At 38.2% G+C, this 14,417-nt stretch overlaps 1 protein-coding gene across 2 annotated transcripts in view; it reads left to right on the top strand.

The window, feature by feature from the left end:
* Nucleotides 1-586: 586 nt before the first annotated feature.
* Nucleotides 587-14,417, top strand: part of LOC116618163 (protein furry homolog) — a 57,809-nt gene continuing 43,978 nt past the window's right edge. For both annotated transcript variants that reach the window (XM_032381594.2, XM_032381593.2), the window contains exons 1-17: nt 587-746; nt 904-973; nt 1,323-1,522; nt 3,913-3,966; nt 4,378-4,458; nt 5,350-5,414; nt 5,683-5,752; nt 6,007-6,057; nt 9,644-9,913; nt 10,110-10,154; nt 10,455-10,646; nt 10,985-11,086; nt 11,737-11,792; nt 11,865-11,912; nt 12,287-12,401; nt 12,573-12,653; nt 12,760-12,816. In XM_032381594.2, coding sequence (XP_032237485.2) covers nt 952-973; nt 1,323-1,522; nt 3,913-3,966; nt 4,378-4,458; nt 5,350-5,414; nt 5,683-5,752; nt 6,007-6,057; nt 9,644-9,913; nt 10,110-10,154; nt 10,455-10,646; nt 10,985-11,086; nt 11,737-11,792; nt 11,865-11,912; nt 12,287-12,401; nt 12,573-12,653; nt 12,760-12,816 — 1,509 coding nt within the window. In that variant the 5' untranslated portion in view covers nt 587-746; nt 904-951. The remainder of the gene's footprint in view (nt 747-903; nt 974-1,322; nt 1,523-3,912; nt 3,967-4,377; nt 4,459-5,349; nt 5,415-5,682; nt 5,753-6,006; nt 6,058-9,643; nt 9,914-10,109; nt 10,155-10,454; nt 10,647-10,984; nt 11,087-11,736; nt 11,793-11,864; nt 11,913-12,286; nt 12,402-12,572; nt 12,654-12,759; nt 12,817-14,417) is intronic.

Here is a 14,417-nt window from a genome sequence, read left to right as displayed (position 1 = left end):
TCTGCCTAAATTCCGCAGTTTCCCGCCGCCAATGAAACTAATGCTTAAATGTCCATATTTGGAAGAAAGGGTAACTGTGCAAAAGTGGCATGACGTCAGAAATAATAATGATGTTTACTACTATAAAGTTTATATCTTTCGTAAAATAGTGAGTGGTAGGAGGTGGTAGGGAGGTTTGAAAACACTAGTAGGAGTATTGAAGGAAAATGAGAAACATAGCTGGCAACCTCGGAGCAAAAAAATCGTAGTTAGTATTTTTTTAAATCATGCTAAGATAATAAAGTAGTTATACAACTCTTACGTAAAGCGTCGAGTGTTGAAATATTCATTGTCACTGTGGGTTCCGTCACACAAAACCGTTCATAATATCGATGGTCATTGAATAAAAAAAATCGAAAAAAAACATATGCAAGCAAATTGCAGGTGATACAAGGAAGATGCATTTCTGGTCGTTCAAGGACAAAGTTGCTCAAAATATTATGAATACAGGTATATATAATATTACTTCCCGTTCGAGTCAGTATGTCTCGTTCCATAAAATATTATCGTCATTTGATTGGCCCTTCTTAGGTCAGTCCACTTTCCCTTAACGCGCATGCTCGCGAGTTTCGACCAAAAATCTTGACACGACTAAAACAGCAAAGCGAAGTGTGAGGAAAATCACTGAGTTCCGTGTGAAAACCAAAGCATACAAATGTATAACTTCTACCTAATGCAGAATATCTATCATAGATGATGGAAACGAGGTAAATTTGTTTATTTCTTAGCGTTTAGTGTTAAAATTTCGTGATTTTCGTCTACACCTGTGTGGTGTTTTCGTTCGTCTCACTGAACTCTGTACGAGTGTTGGTTACTCTGGATTGGTTTGATCATTTTGATAATCTCTCATCTTGGTTTTACTAGGGAGGCGTTACGAAGGAATCATGTGGAAAGTCTGCTACCTTAAATGTCATGGAAATTTCTGAATACCCAGGTAAAACGACAGCAAACGATCGCTGTAGATGTTGTATTGTTGTGTACCGGTCCCGGTGCTATTCTGTTCCTTGTGTTTATACAGTGGGATTTGAATTCAGGGAATCTATATTATTTCTTTGTTGCCACTCCAAAATATCTCGAAATACCCACCGATAGCCTATCTTAAGTTGTTCTTTATCTTTGAAAACTTTCTATCTGTTGTCAACTAAATCTTTACCTACGTGAGCTTCTCGGGTCATGACTAAAATAATTTGCAAGTAACGATTAGATATCATTTTCATCCGAGATATTCATATAATTAGGTTTAGGTGGTAATTCTTAAGTAGGTTTTGTTATTTACTCCACAGTTTTAGCTGATGAAGAGAATTCAGTTGGTAGCGGAATAGAATACGGCTGCGTGTTACCATGGGGGGTGCCGACGGACCGGCCTTCTTCCACTCTTACAACAGACGACATTACCGCAGGAGAGTTCGTCCTGAGGACACTCTTCGCAGATTTCACCCTCGCCGCTGAGAAAAAGATCGAAACAGTCCTCGCAGAACCTTTGGTAGGCTTTTCTTCAACCCTCGTGTGCCTGCTTTGAATGTTATTTTTGCAACTCTGACCCCTCACGCCAGTACGAATCAATTTTAGCACCTCTTGTAATACAAAACTACATAACGAGAAACTATCGTGACATGGATCATCGGAGAATGCTCACTTTAAAATCATGACACTTTGACTACTTTTTCAAGAGTACTTCTTTAATACCCAGATAGCTACTCGAAATCATTCAATTTTCATATGCAGAGTATATATTACCAGCTAGATTAAATTTCTGTTACGAATACAATATGAGATTTAAGAAAATGTTTCAGAGTTTTGTTTTTCTATCATGAAAACAGACGTTACGTCTGTTTCAATTATAGTCTAACCGGTCCAAACATGTTTATACTGTATTTTTCCAAAACTTGTTTTCGACATAGCATGGATATTGATTGTGGTTCAGCCAACCTATGACTTTACTAAATGAAATTGTGTCTGCAGAATTCGTGCAGTCACTGTAGGGGTTCATACATTATTGTCAAATATGTAATTTTCTCAAATGCACATTGGCCTTCTATTTCCCTTCACTTTATGCACTGTGCTAATGGATGCTTTGTAATTTTTGTTGGTTAGAAAAACAAAGTAGCAATAATCTGACATTTCAATAAATCATCAATTATTTTCTTAAACAGCCATCACTCCATCTGTCAGCTTGATGCACTGCCCCATTTTCAGATATATACAGTACACCATTTTCATATATGATGCATTACATCTGTTTGGTATCCTTTAATTTTGAATCATAACTTATTTTTAGGTGCTCTATATCACCAGCGATTTCCACATCATTAAAAGTCTCAAGTTGTTTTAAACTTTTACTATAAGGTCAAGTGGCCTTAAAACCACCTCCCCCCACATGCCTCAAATACCTCAGTATCCCAAGATTTCCAGAGCAGATTCTACTCACTATTGAAGGACTTGTTTAATTTTAGTGAACTGTTCAAAATGGTTGTGGTGAATTTATTTTGGCAGCATCATTTTTGGGGTATAAACTTAATTTATTTAATAGGTAAAAAATAAAGTAAAAACTCTGAGGAACATTACTGTAAATTAGTTTGGATTTATTCTTCTTTGGGGGTCAGAACAGTAATGTTTTGCTGCCAAACTAATCCATAGTTCAATATAACTGAATGCCTAGTCTTAACTGGTAGTAGGCATGGGGGGCCATAAGGATTAATAAATTGGTTTCTCATGGACTGTATAATAATGGGCAGAGAAAAACACCATGTTATATAGAGGATATCTATGATATTATTTACTGTGTCTGTCATCACCATCTTTAGGCCTTCACCACACCAGATAAAATTATCTATTACTTCAACTTCTCCACTTGAAAAAAAACCCTCAAAATCTTCTTATTCTAGATGAGAGAACATATGTTACATGAAAAAGAAACAAACATTTGTGTGACTCAGCTGTATTGTTATCTGAGCAGCTCTCTGATTGGTTAATTTTGACCTGCGACTGGCAATGAAGTTCTTTGAGTTCCGTTTATCAAGTCATAGCCAGAAAAAGACCATATATCTTTATCCAAACATCATAAAAGATACATTTCTATGTAAATTATTTACATAAAGTGGAAGCTTGTGGAAGCACGGGTGGCCTAGTGTGTTAGCACGTCGGCCTTTCACCACTGTGGGCCAGGTTCGAGTCCTGGCTTTGACTGGGGATTTTTCCGGGTTCATGCCTTCATTCGGATTTGTGTCACAAGTGAGTTGAAGTTATTTTCCCGTGTTTCCAGTCTTCTCGGATAAGGACACTAAACCGGAGGTCCCGTCTCTTCAAGCTGCATTACACTAACCTGAACCGAAGGGACGCAAAAGAACCACTGAGGATGCAATAAACCCTCTGGCAGTGACCTCAGTGACAGTGCTTACTAACAATACACACACGGGGACACTTGATGTGGACCCTAGCTCTGTTGTGCCTTCCGCACCAGTATAGCTGGTGGAAGTTAGTACAAAAAGCTCAGATAGCTTGCATGGAATGGTGGTAATCAGGCACGGATTTTTTTATGGGAAAATACAAAGATCTGATGGCAACAAAACAAGCTGTCCAATTAACCAAAACAACAATGCATTTGACCAGCATTGGAAATGTACGACATATTTTTTTATTTACTGTATGGTCTTCACAAGGTGACAGCTATTGTTAAATAGAGTGTTTATATTCACTCTTTTATGGCAAGGGAGACCTGTTTTTGTTCTTGCCTACATGCCTTAATGCTAATTTATGTACAATTTCAAAACCAGCATTTGTCAATCTCTGTTTATAAAAATTTCTCTTTATTCACAATTTCAAAACCAGCATTTTTCCACCTTTTACATGTACATGCATTCTTTGTTTTACCAGGAAAGACCACTTTCAAAGTCTTTACAGCGGGGGGAAGATCCACAGTTTGACCAGGTAATGAACACTAGTATTCTAGATTTAAATATATAAGTATACCAGATTTAAACCAAACTATTCTCTTTTCCTACAGCATACCTGAAAACAGGGGAAAGGTTTAACTTCTGTTTAATTAGCAATATTAATATTCCATGATTACCAGTGCTCGTTCTCGTGCTATCAGAATTATAATAAGTGTCATCATTATCATCAATTTTATATCATGGTTTCCATCTCTGTTTTTTTTTTTATTGTAATCATCCACATTCATCATCATCCTCATCATTGTCTATTCTCATCATTGTCTATCATCATCATTACCTCATTAATTAATACTTCAGCTTATCATTCACAGAACAGTTACAAAACAATGATGAAAATAAGGAGATATTTACCTAAAATTTAACACTTTATCTTATTAAAAAACAGTTGCTCAACTCGCTGAGCACTGTGGCTGAGTACAGTCTCCTGTCTCTGCTCAAGACTCTTTTTCTCTGGTATGAAAAACAGGTAAGCTTGTCACTTATACTGATTGATTCCTTGTCAGTGGATCTGGTTTATACAGATATACTTACTATTTAAAACACAAGATTGTGGAAGGAGTTGCCCTCAGGATTTTATATCCGTAAAAAAACATGATCTTTGAGTGTTTTGAATGGCTTCAAAACATCATTAATATTCAATAGTCATTTTTACCCAATCACGATGCAAAACATTAATACAATAGCTCCTATTGCCCTTCTTCCTTTGTACATGGTAGTTTTCAAGAGGAGGAAGTAACTTTATTTGAGAACTGTGTCCCTTTTGGCTAACATTGCTTTGCCTGGGGCTGCACCATCAGCTCAACCTACTACGCTCACAGCTTGCATGACTGTGCCATCAGCTCAACCTACTACGCTCACAGCTTGCATGGCTGCGCCATCAGCTCAACCTACTACGCTCACAGCTTGCATGACTGTGCCATCAGCTCAACCTACTACGCTCACAGCTTGCATGAATGCACCATCAGCTCAACCTACTACGCTCACAGCTTGCATGACTGCGCCATCAATTTCACTAGTGATTAGACGTGTAATGACTTTGATATTTAACATTAAAATCTAGAGAGCTCTTCAAGTATTTTAGTTTTATTTCATATGCAAATTAGGATAAAGGTTTTTATATAAAATTTCACCTTCGTTAGTATTCTTTATATAAAATGTTCATACTAATTTGCATCTCTTTGAAGTCAATGAATTCAATACTCTCCCCACATTTTTAAAATGTAGAGGGTATCACGTGGTAAAAAACCTCATCCTTGTGACTAAATCATGTCATCCAATTGGGTAAAATGGATATTGAATATTAATGAGTTTTTGAAATATATATAAATATTCTTCACATTGAAATTACCCTTTGCAGCAAAACATCAAGTATGGTATTGAAGATCAGAATAAAGCAAAGACTTCTCAAGCTAGACCCAGGAGGTAGGATTTGTGAAGTTTTTTTAGGTCAGATTTTTCTCAATAATATTGGGTAACTTTTGGATGGCTTCCAACTCTGCCATACCAAAAACTGTTGACCAATCATAACTGCTTAGCATGGAGTTCCATTGATCAATGGTAAGTGAAATTTGGCTAAAGAAAGCGAAGAATGAAATGCAGTAATAAAAAAGATGTTAGTGAAATATCTTGATCCAGTGGAATAAAATGGTCAAAATCTGAAATGACTTTTTGTTGATTTGTCTTACCTCAGTGGTGCAGATTCTCCTAGACTTATCAGCAAGACCCACCGTGAACGGGACTGTCTGACTGAGCGAAGGGATGTGAGTAGATTTCACTGCCTGCCAATTGCTACACTTTTTACTAAATAATTCTGAAATGTCCCCTCAAGATTATTGAATTGGTACTACAGTGTAAAATAGCAAGGTGCATAACAAGAATAGCCAAATCGTAGACATTTTGTATGTCATATTTGCTGCAAACAACCTATATACCCCTTAACATATAAAAACAGGATGAGATGGTTCTACTGTATTTAGTAACTGCCAAATACAATCACTTCTGTTTTGTTTTTCAGCTTGCAGTTGACTTTTTGTTCTGCTTGGTCCTGATTGAAATACTCAAACAGGTGAATAGACACATGGTGTAATTAGAAGTCATGCTCACTTTCAGACATGGAATGCCCCATCACACAGCCTTGTCCAAGGTTACTCAATCATTACAACAGCTGAAAGTGCGATCAGTAAGACTGTCACATAAAATATGTATGGAATCAAACAAAACAGTACAGTTGACGCATGCTTTATTTAAATATTTCACATTTTTCACACATTGAAAATGTTTCGTTTCGCTCTTGAGTCCCTAGTTGTGTTCCCTGTAATCATCATCATCAGGTACATGATCACAGTCATCATCACCCTCAGTACCCATCCTCGCTTTTCATCACTCACATATGGTTATTGTCATCACAATCTTGTCAGCTTCATGTCCATCCTGTGGAGGATGAGTATCTCCAGTACATTGTCACTTATGATTATTGTCATCACAATCTTGTCAGCTTCATGTCCATCCCGTGAAGGATGAGTATCTCCAGTACATTGTCACTTTTAATTATTGTCATCACAATCTTGTCAGCTTCATGTCCATCCTGTGGAGGATGAGTATCTCCAGTACATTGTCACTTATGATTATTGTCATCACAATCTTGTCAGCTTCATGTCCATCCTGTGGAGGATGAGTATCTCCAGTACATTGTCACTTATGATTATTGTCATCACAATCTTGTCAGCTTCATGTCCATCCCGTGGAGGATGAGTATCTCCAGTACATTGTCACTTATGATTATTGTCATCACAATCTTGTCAGCTTCATGTCCACCCCGTGGAGGATGAGTATCTCCAGTACATTGTCACTTATGATTATTGTCATCACAATCTTGTCAGCTTCATGTCCACCCCGTGGAGGATGAGTATCTCCAGTACATTGTCACTTATGATTATTGTCATCACAATCTTGTCAGCTTCATGTCCACCCCGTGGAGGATGAGTATCTCCAGTACATTGTCACTTATGATTATTGTCATCACAATCTTGTCAGCTTCATGTCCACCCTGTGGAGGATGAGTATCTCCAGTACATTGTCACTTATGATTATTGTCATGACAATCTTGTCAGCTTCATGTCCATCCCGTGGAGGATGAGTATCTCCAGTACATTGTCACTTATGATTATTGTCATTACAATCTTGTCAGCTTCATGTCCATCCCGTGGAGGATGAGTATCTCCAGTACATTGTCACTTATGATTATTGTCATCACAATCTTGTCAGCTTCATGTCCATCCCGTTGAGGATGAGTATCTCCAGTACATTGTCACTTATAATTATTGTCATCACAATCTTGTCAGCTTCATGTCCATCCCGTTGAGGATGAGTATCTCCAGTACATTGTCACTTATGATTATTGTCATCACAATCTTGTCAGCTTCATGTCCATCCTGTGGAGGATGAGTATCTCCAGTACATTGTCACTTATAATTATTGTCATCACAATCTTGTCAGCTTCATGTCCATCCTGTGGAGGATGAGTATCTCCAGTACATTGTCACTTATAATTATTGTCATCACAATCTTGTCAGCTTCATGTCCATCCCGTGGAGGATGAGTATCTCCAGTACATTGTCACTTATGATTATTGTCATCACAATCTTGTCAGCTTCATGTCCATCCTGTGGAGGATGAGTATCTCCAGTACATTGTCACTTATAATTATTGTCATCACAATCTTGTCAGCTTCATGTCCATCCTGTGGAGGATGAGTATCTCCAGTACATTGTCACTTATGATTATTGTCATCACAATCTTGTCAGCTTCATGTCCATCCTGTGGAGGATGAGTATCTCCAGTACATTGTCACTTATGATTATTGTCATTACAATCTTGTCAGCTTCATGTCCATCCTGTGGAGGATGAGTATCTCCAGTACATTGTCACTTATGATTATTGTCATCACAATCTTGTCAGCTTCATGTCCACCCCGTGGAGGATGAGTATCTCCAGTACATTGTCACTTATGATTATTGTCATCACAATCTTGTCAGCTTCATGTCCATCCTGTGGAGGATGAGTATCTCCAGTACATTGTCACTTATGATTATTGTCATCACAATCTTGTCAGCTTCATGTCCATCCTGTGGAGGATGAGTATCTCCAGTACATTGTCACTTATGATTATTGTCATTACAATCTTGTCAGCTTCATGTCCATCCTGTGGAGGATGAGTATCTCCAGTACATTGTCACTTATGATTATTGTCATTACAATCTTGTCAGCTTCATGTCCACCCCGTGGAGGATGAGTATCTCCAGTACATTGTCACTTATGATTATTGTCATTACAATCTTGTCAGCTTCATGTCCACCCCGTGGAGGATGAGTATCTCCAGTACATTGTCACTTATGATTATTGTCATTACAATCTTGTCAGCTTCATGTCCACCCCGTGGAGGATGAGTATCTCCAGTACATTGTCACTTATGATTATTGTCATCACAATCTTGTCAGCTTCATGTCCATCCTGTGGAGGATGAGTATCTCCAGTACATTGTCACTTATGATTATTGTCATCACAATCTTGTCAGCTTCATGTCCATCCTGTGGAGGATGAGTATCTCCAGTACATTGTCACTTATGATTATTGTCATTACAATCTTGTCAGCTTCATGTCCATCCTGTGGAGGATGAGTATCTCCAGTACATTGTCACTTATGATTATTGTCATTACAATCTTGTCAGCTTCATGTCCACCCCGTGGAGGATGAGTATCTCCAGTACATTGTCACTTATGATTATTGTCATTACAATCTTGTCAGCTTCATGTCCACCCCGTGGAGGATGAGTATCTCCAGTACATTGTCACTTATGATTATTGTCATCACAATCTTGTCAGCTTCATGTCCATCCTGTGGAGGATGAGTATCTCCAGTACATTGTCACTTATGATTATTGTCATCACAATCTTGTCAGCTTCATGTCCATCCTGTGGAGGATGAGTATCTCCAGTACATTGTCACTTATGATTATTGTCATTACAATCTTGTCAGCTTCATGTCCATCCTGTGGAGGATGAGTATCTCCAGTACATTGTCACTTATGATTATTGTCATTACAATCTTGTCAGCTTCATGTCCATCCTGTGGAGGATGAGTATCTCCAGTACATTGTCACTTATGATTATTGTCATCACAATCTTGTCAGCTTCATGTCCATCCCGTTGAGGATGAGTATCTCCAGTACATTGTCACTTATAATTATTGTCATCACAATCTTGTCAGCTTCATGTCCATCCCGTTGAGGATGAGTATCTCCAGTACATTGTCACTTATGATTATTGTCATCACAATCTTGTCAGCTTCATGTCCACCCCGTGGATGATGAGTATCTCCAGTACATTGTCACTTATGATTATTGTCATCACAATCTTGTCAGCTTCATGTCCATCCTGTGGAGGATGAGTATCTCCAGTACATTGTCACTTATGATTATTGTCATCACAATCTTGTCAGCTTCATGTCCATCCTGTGGAGGATGAGTATCTCCAGTACATTGTCACTTATGATTATTGTCATTACAATCTTGTCAGCTTCATGTCCATCCTGTGGAGGATGAGTATCTCCAGTACATTGTCACTTATGATTATTGTCATCACAATCTTGTCAGCTTCATGTCCATCCTGTGGAGGATGAGTATCTCCAGTACATTGAAACCCTGGCCTTCAGGCACTTCAAACTCAGAGATGTCGACAGTGGCAGTCCATCTGCTACCAATTACCAGATAATAGCAGCGCTGTATGCTGAGGTCATTGGTGTGCTGGCACTTGCACGCTTCCCCTTCATCAGGAAACGCTTCATGGCGGAATTCAAAGAGCATCAAAACAACCCCACCATGCTTATTCATCTTATTTATGGCATGAAATATTTAAGAATTAAGGTAGGTGGTGCAAAGTACCAGAAAATCTCCCAATTTGAGTAATACTTGTGTGTAAAACGGTTCTTGTCTTTTCTAGGGTCTTATCTTATTATATATCCACTAGTTCTCTTGTTATATAATATATTGAGCCATGGCTGTTTATAGTTAAAAGCAATGATGTTAATCATGTGTAAATCATGTGTGTCTTTCTTTGCAGTTGTTTCCTGTAGAGGAATTAGAAGAAGGTTTCTTATTTATGAGGGTAAGTTTAAAGTGTAACTCTTGACATGACAAGGATATTGAGCTTGGCTTGTCTACATTTTGTGTAGATTAGAAAGGACATAAATGGTGATCTTAGCATGACATCCCTACCCCTATAACTAAACAAAATATACTGGTTCCGCTGGTTCTACCGGTTCCGCTTTTCAGTTATGCTGCTGCATTTTCTAAAAAAGCTCTTGGTGGGTGTTTCTGGGTGTATTTCAGCTTATCCTTGCCCCCATGGTTTCGTTGATCACCGGTTACCCAGGTTTGTTTCCAAATATCCCATCTGTCTCTGTAGGAGTGTGCAGCTCTGTTTATTGATGCAAAGGAGAAGGAAGTCAAGTACGCCCTTGCACTGATGTTTGTGGAGATACTGGTCCCTGTGGCAGCCTCAGCCAATCGAGAGCTAAATGTTCCTGCTCTCAAGAACTTTGTTGACATGATGTACCACCAGGCATTCGATATGGCGAAGAACAGGAAGCACTGCCAGGTGATACAACACTAAAGTAGATTGAGCTTAAACTGCAACACTAAAGTAGATTGAGCTTAAACTGCAACACTAAAGTAGATTGAGCTTAAACTGCAACACTAAAGTAGATTGAGCTTAAATTGCAACACTAAAGTAGATTGAGCTGAAATGTATTTTGCAGTAAGGGCTTTTCGGCCTGACTCCACAGGGCCGGTTTAGGACGTTGTAGGAAAAATGAGTTAAGAGATGGTTATTGATGTTAAATGAAGAATTAACTAAACATTGTGTGTAAAAAATATTTAGACTTGTTAGTGCATTCTTGCACATTCTGTGGAATAACAGATCTTATTTTATTCCAGCCTATCTACCCACTTGTTACAATACTGCTGTGTGTCAGTCAGAAGTCTTTCTTCCTCAACAACTGGCCTGGGTTTTTGTCAATGTGCTTAACAAGTTTGAGGGTATAGTAGGTTATTGTTTTTCCCCTTGATTTGATACTGTTGGTGAACTAGACTATGTTACAGCGCTGTTTGAGCCTGAGTACTATCCTTAAAACAGTCTATACAGCCCTGTTTGAGCCTGAGTACTATCCTTAAAACAGTCTATACAGCGCTGTTTGAGCCTGAGTACTATCCTTAAAACAGTCTATACAGCGCTGTTTGAGCCTGACAGCGCTGTTTGAGCCTGACAGTGCTGTTTGAGCCTGAGTACTATCCTTAAAACAGTCTATACAGCGCTGTTTGAGCCTGAGTACTATCCTTAAAACAGTCTATACAGCGCTGTTTGAGCCTGAGTACTATCCTTAAAACAGTCTATACAGCGCTGTTTGAGCCTGAGTACTATCCTTAAAACAGTCTATACAGCGCTGTTTGAGCCTGAGTACTATCCTTAAAACAGTCTATACAGCACTGTTTGAGCCTGAGTACTATCCTTAAAACAGTCTATACAGTGCTGTGGTCATATATATTTGAATACGAAACTTTGATAAAAATTATCAAAATAAATAAATAAATTTACTGAATTTATGCATAGTGCTTGTAAGCTAGCTAACTTGGTTATGTGCTATAACAGAACAGTTTTATTCTCTCTCACTGTTCTTTATTGTTTAAAGCAACGTGATGTCAAAGTTCAGAGGGTAGCAATGGAGTGTCTGTACAGGCTTGTCTGGTGAGTTCCCATCCTTCATACTATGGTCTATTGTGTAGGTTACATATTCATTGGGCATACTTTTATTTTTAGGGTATACGTCATTCGGATCAAATGCGAGAGTAACACTCAAACAGTCAGGTACTGGGCAGTTCATTCATTGAAAATATGGAAAGCATTCTGAAGTTTGTCTTTGTGGATATTAGAGAGCTTAAGCAAATCAATGTGAATGGCATCAATTACACACATGCTCACAAATTTGTTATAAAATAGGATTTGACGTCCATGGTGGCAAATCTAGGACATTATTTTCCCCATTTTTTCTTCTATGCATCATTTAAGGTCAATGGTCATTTAAGGATATATGTGAGCGTGCACACTGTTCTTAATGTGCTCACTAAGCTCTTTTATATTTGTTTATATGTGTTGAAATGCCATGTTGTTCTAAAACATTGAAACAATAATCATTGATACCACCTACAATCTATTTTGATAGAATGTTTCCGTTTTGATAGCCGTTTAAGGAGTATAATTGAAACTCTATTCCCTCGTGGATCAAGAACTGTGGTTCCTGCACTTAAGGATGTACCCCTTAATATCTTTGTCAAAGTTATCCACTTCATTGCACAGGTTTGTGACAACATATTGATGTTTTATTTGAAATATGACATGGAAAAAAAATGAAGGTTTATGTTGAGGCAAACTGTATTGTTTCTTTTTGGAGAAGCTTGACTTTGCCATGGATGATATAAATTTTATAATGAATGTTATGGTAATTCCAATTGTGTGATTTACCTCTAGGAGAAGCTAGACTTTGCCATGAATGATATTGTGTTTGACCTTCTTGGAGTTGGCAGATCATCACGTCAAATTAGCCCTGAAGTATGTGCTCTCACCAATACTGAACCATCACTCATTATTGGTGATCCACTTTATATTTGCATGCAAAATGCTCTTGCAGGTAAGAAATGTGTTGTATTTATTACAGAGGATGAATATTGGACTGAGGGCATTTTTTGTGATTGCTGACAATCTGCAACGGAAGGTACAGTTAACACCCAACCAACCTTGTCTTAAACTTATTTTTCTTCTAGATCAAATGTGTGTACCCACACCAGATTACTTTTTGCTACAATACTAGAGTAGTCACATAACATGACCATACCCACTACATTTCAGAATAACTACTGCACAGCAAAAAAAGTCAAGTATTCTCAGATATACTCCAGAGGGCAGATTTAAGTAAGATTTGAAATCTTCCTCTGTCTTCCTTGCGTCTTCCCCCTAGGGGTAAATATTCCCGTGTCTTCCCTAAGTATTCTCCGAATATACTCAAGACTATAAATTATAACAAGTAATGCCCTAATATACACCGTGTGAAGACACGCGGAAGATGCGAGTATGCATCTAATTTACACCAGATGGAAGACAAGGTGCATACTGTCTGCCTCATGTTCTTCCCAAATAATCCACGGGTGTAAACTCGTGTTTTACACAAGTCTTCCCCGATGGTAAGACATGAAGTCAACTCTGCGTCTACTCGAATATTCTACAGTGTAAGGTCTGGAATATTCCCCATGTCTTATGCGCATATTCGCATGACTTCTTAACCCCTCTTTGGTAACCCCCCTTTTGTTCGTATTCGCATGTCTTCCCCTAATAATCCGCAGGTGTAAACTCATGTTTTCCGCAAGTCTTCCCTGGTGGTAAGACATGAGGTCAACCCTGCTTCTACTTGAATATCTACAGTGTAAGATCTGGAATATTCCCCATGTCTTACGCGCATATTCGCATGTCTTCATTACCCCCCTTTGGTAACCCCCATTTTGTTTGTATTCGCATGTCTTCCCCTAATAATCCACAGGTGTAAACTCGTGTTTTCCACGAGTCTTCCCCAGTGGTCAGACATGAGGTCGACTCTGCGTCTGCTCGAACATTCTACAGTGTAAGATCTGGAATATTCCCAAGTCTTCCACATGTATTCGCAAATATTTTTACTGATAGCAAAAGCAGGGGCCAGCGGATTATTTCATTTCAAATTTTTTGCGGTCTTAGTTGGTTGACGGTTAACCGCCTCAGCGTTACGCGTGTTATAACTTTGTTTTTTGCCTCTACCTTGAATTCCTATCTTCTTCAAGACGCAGATACAGTGGAATGCATATTATAAAGTTAATGGTGAGTTAAGAAAATATTTTGTGGGTCAGGATATTCAGAGGGAAAAGTAAAGCTTCGAAAACGGTTGAAACAATGTCCTAACAAACTAAATTATTAAACTTACAATACCATTTAGCCAAGCTATTTATTTATAAGGAGATAAGCCAATAACTTTTAATTTCTTTGGATAACAGCGAAGCAAACAAAGAACTTATTCTGTTATAATTTATATTTCGTTTGAGGCTTCGGTAGTGCGATACCAAGCTATTTATCAGCAGCTGACACGCTTACTGGTTCATCACTCAGTAAAGAGATTATTAGCTCTGAGGATTACATTAGTTGTGCTGTCCATACTGTTTATAAACTTATCAATTTTGCTGTGTATGTGTGTGAGTATTCCTGAGCATTGTATATAAAAAGTAGGCTGGATAACAATGAACTTTTATCACTTTTGCTGTCTAATGTGTTGCTCTTGTTTTGTTTTTCTTTGTT

The sequence above is a fragment of the Nematostella vectensis genome, chromosome 10 (assembly GCF_932526225.1).
Source record: "Nematostella vectensis chromosome 10, jaNemVect1.1, whole genome shotgun sequence".
NCBI lineage: Eukaryota > Metazoa > Cnidaria > Anthozoa > Actiniaria > Edwardsiidae > Nematostella > Nematostella vectensis.
Note: the sequence above shows the minus strand (reverse complement) of the source record. Positions and strands in the feature narration are given on the sequence as shown.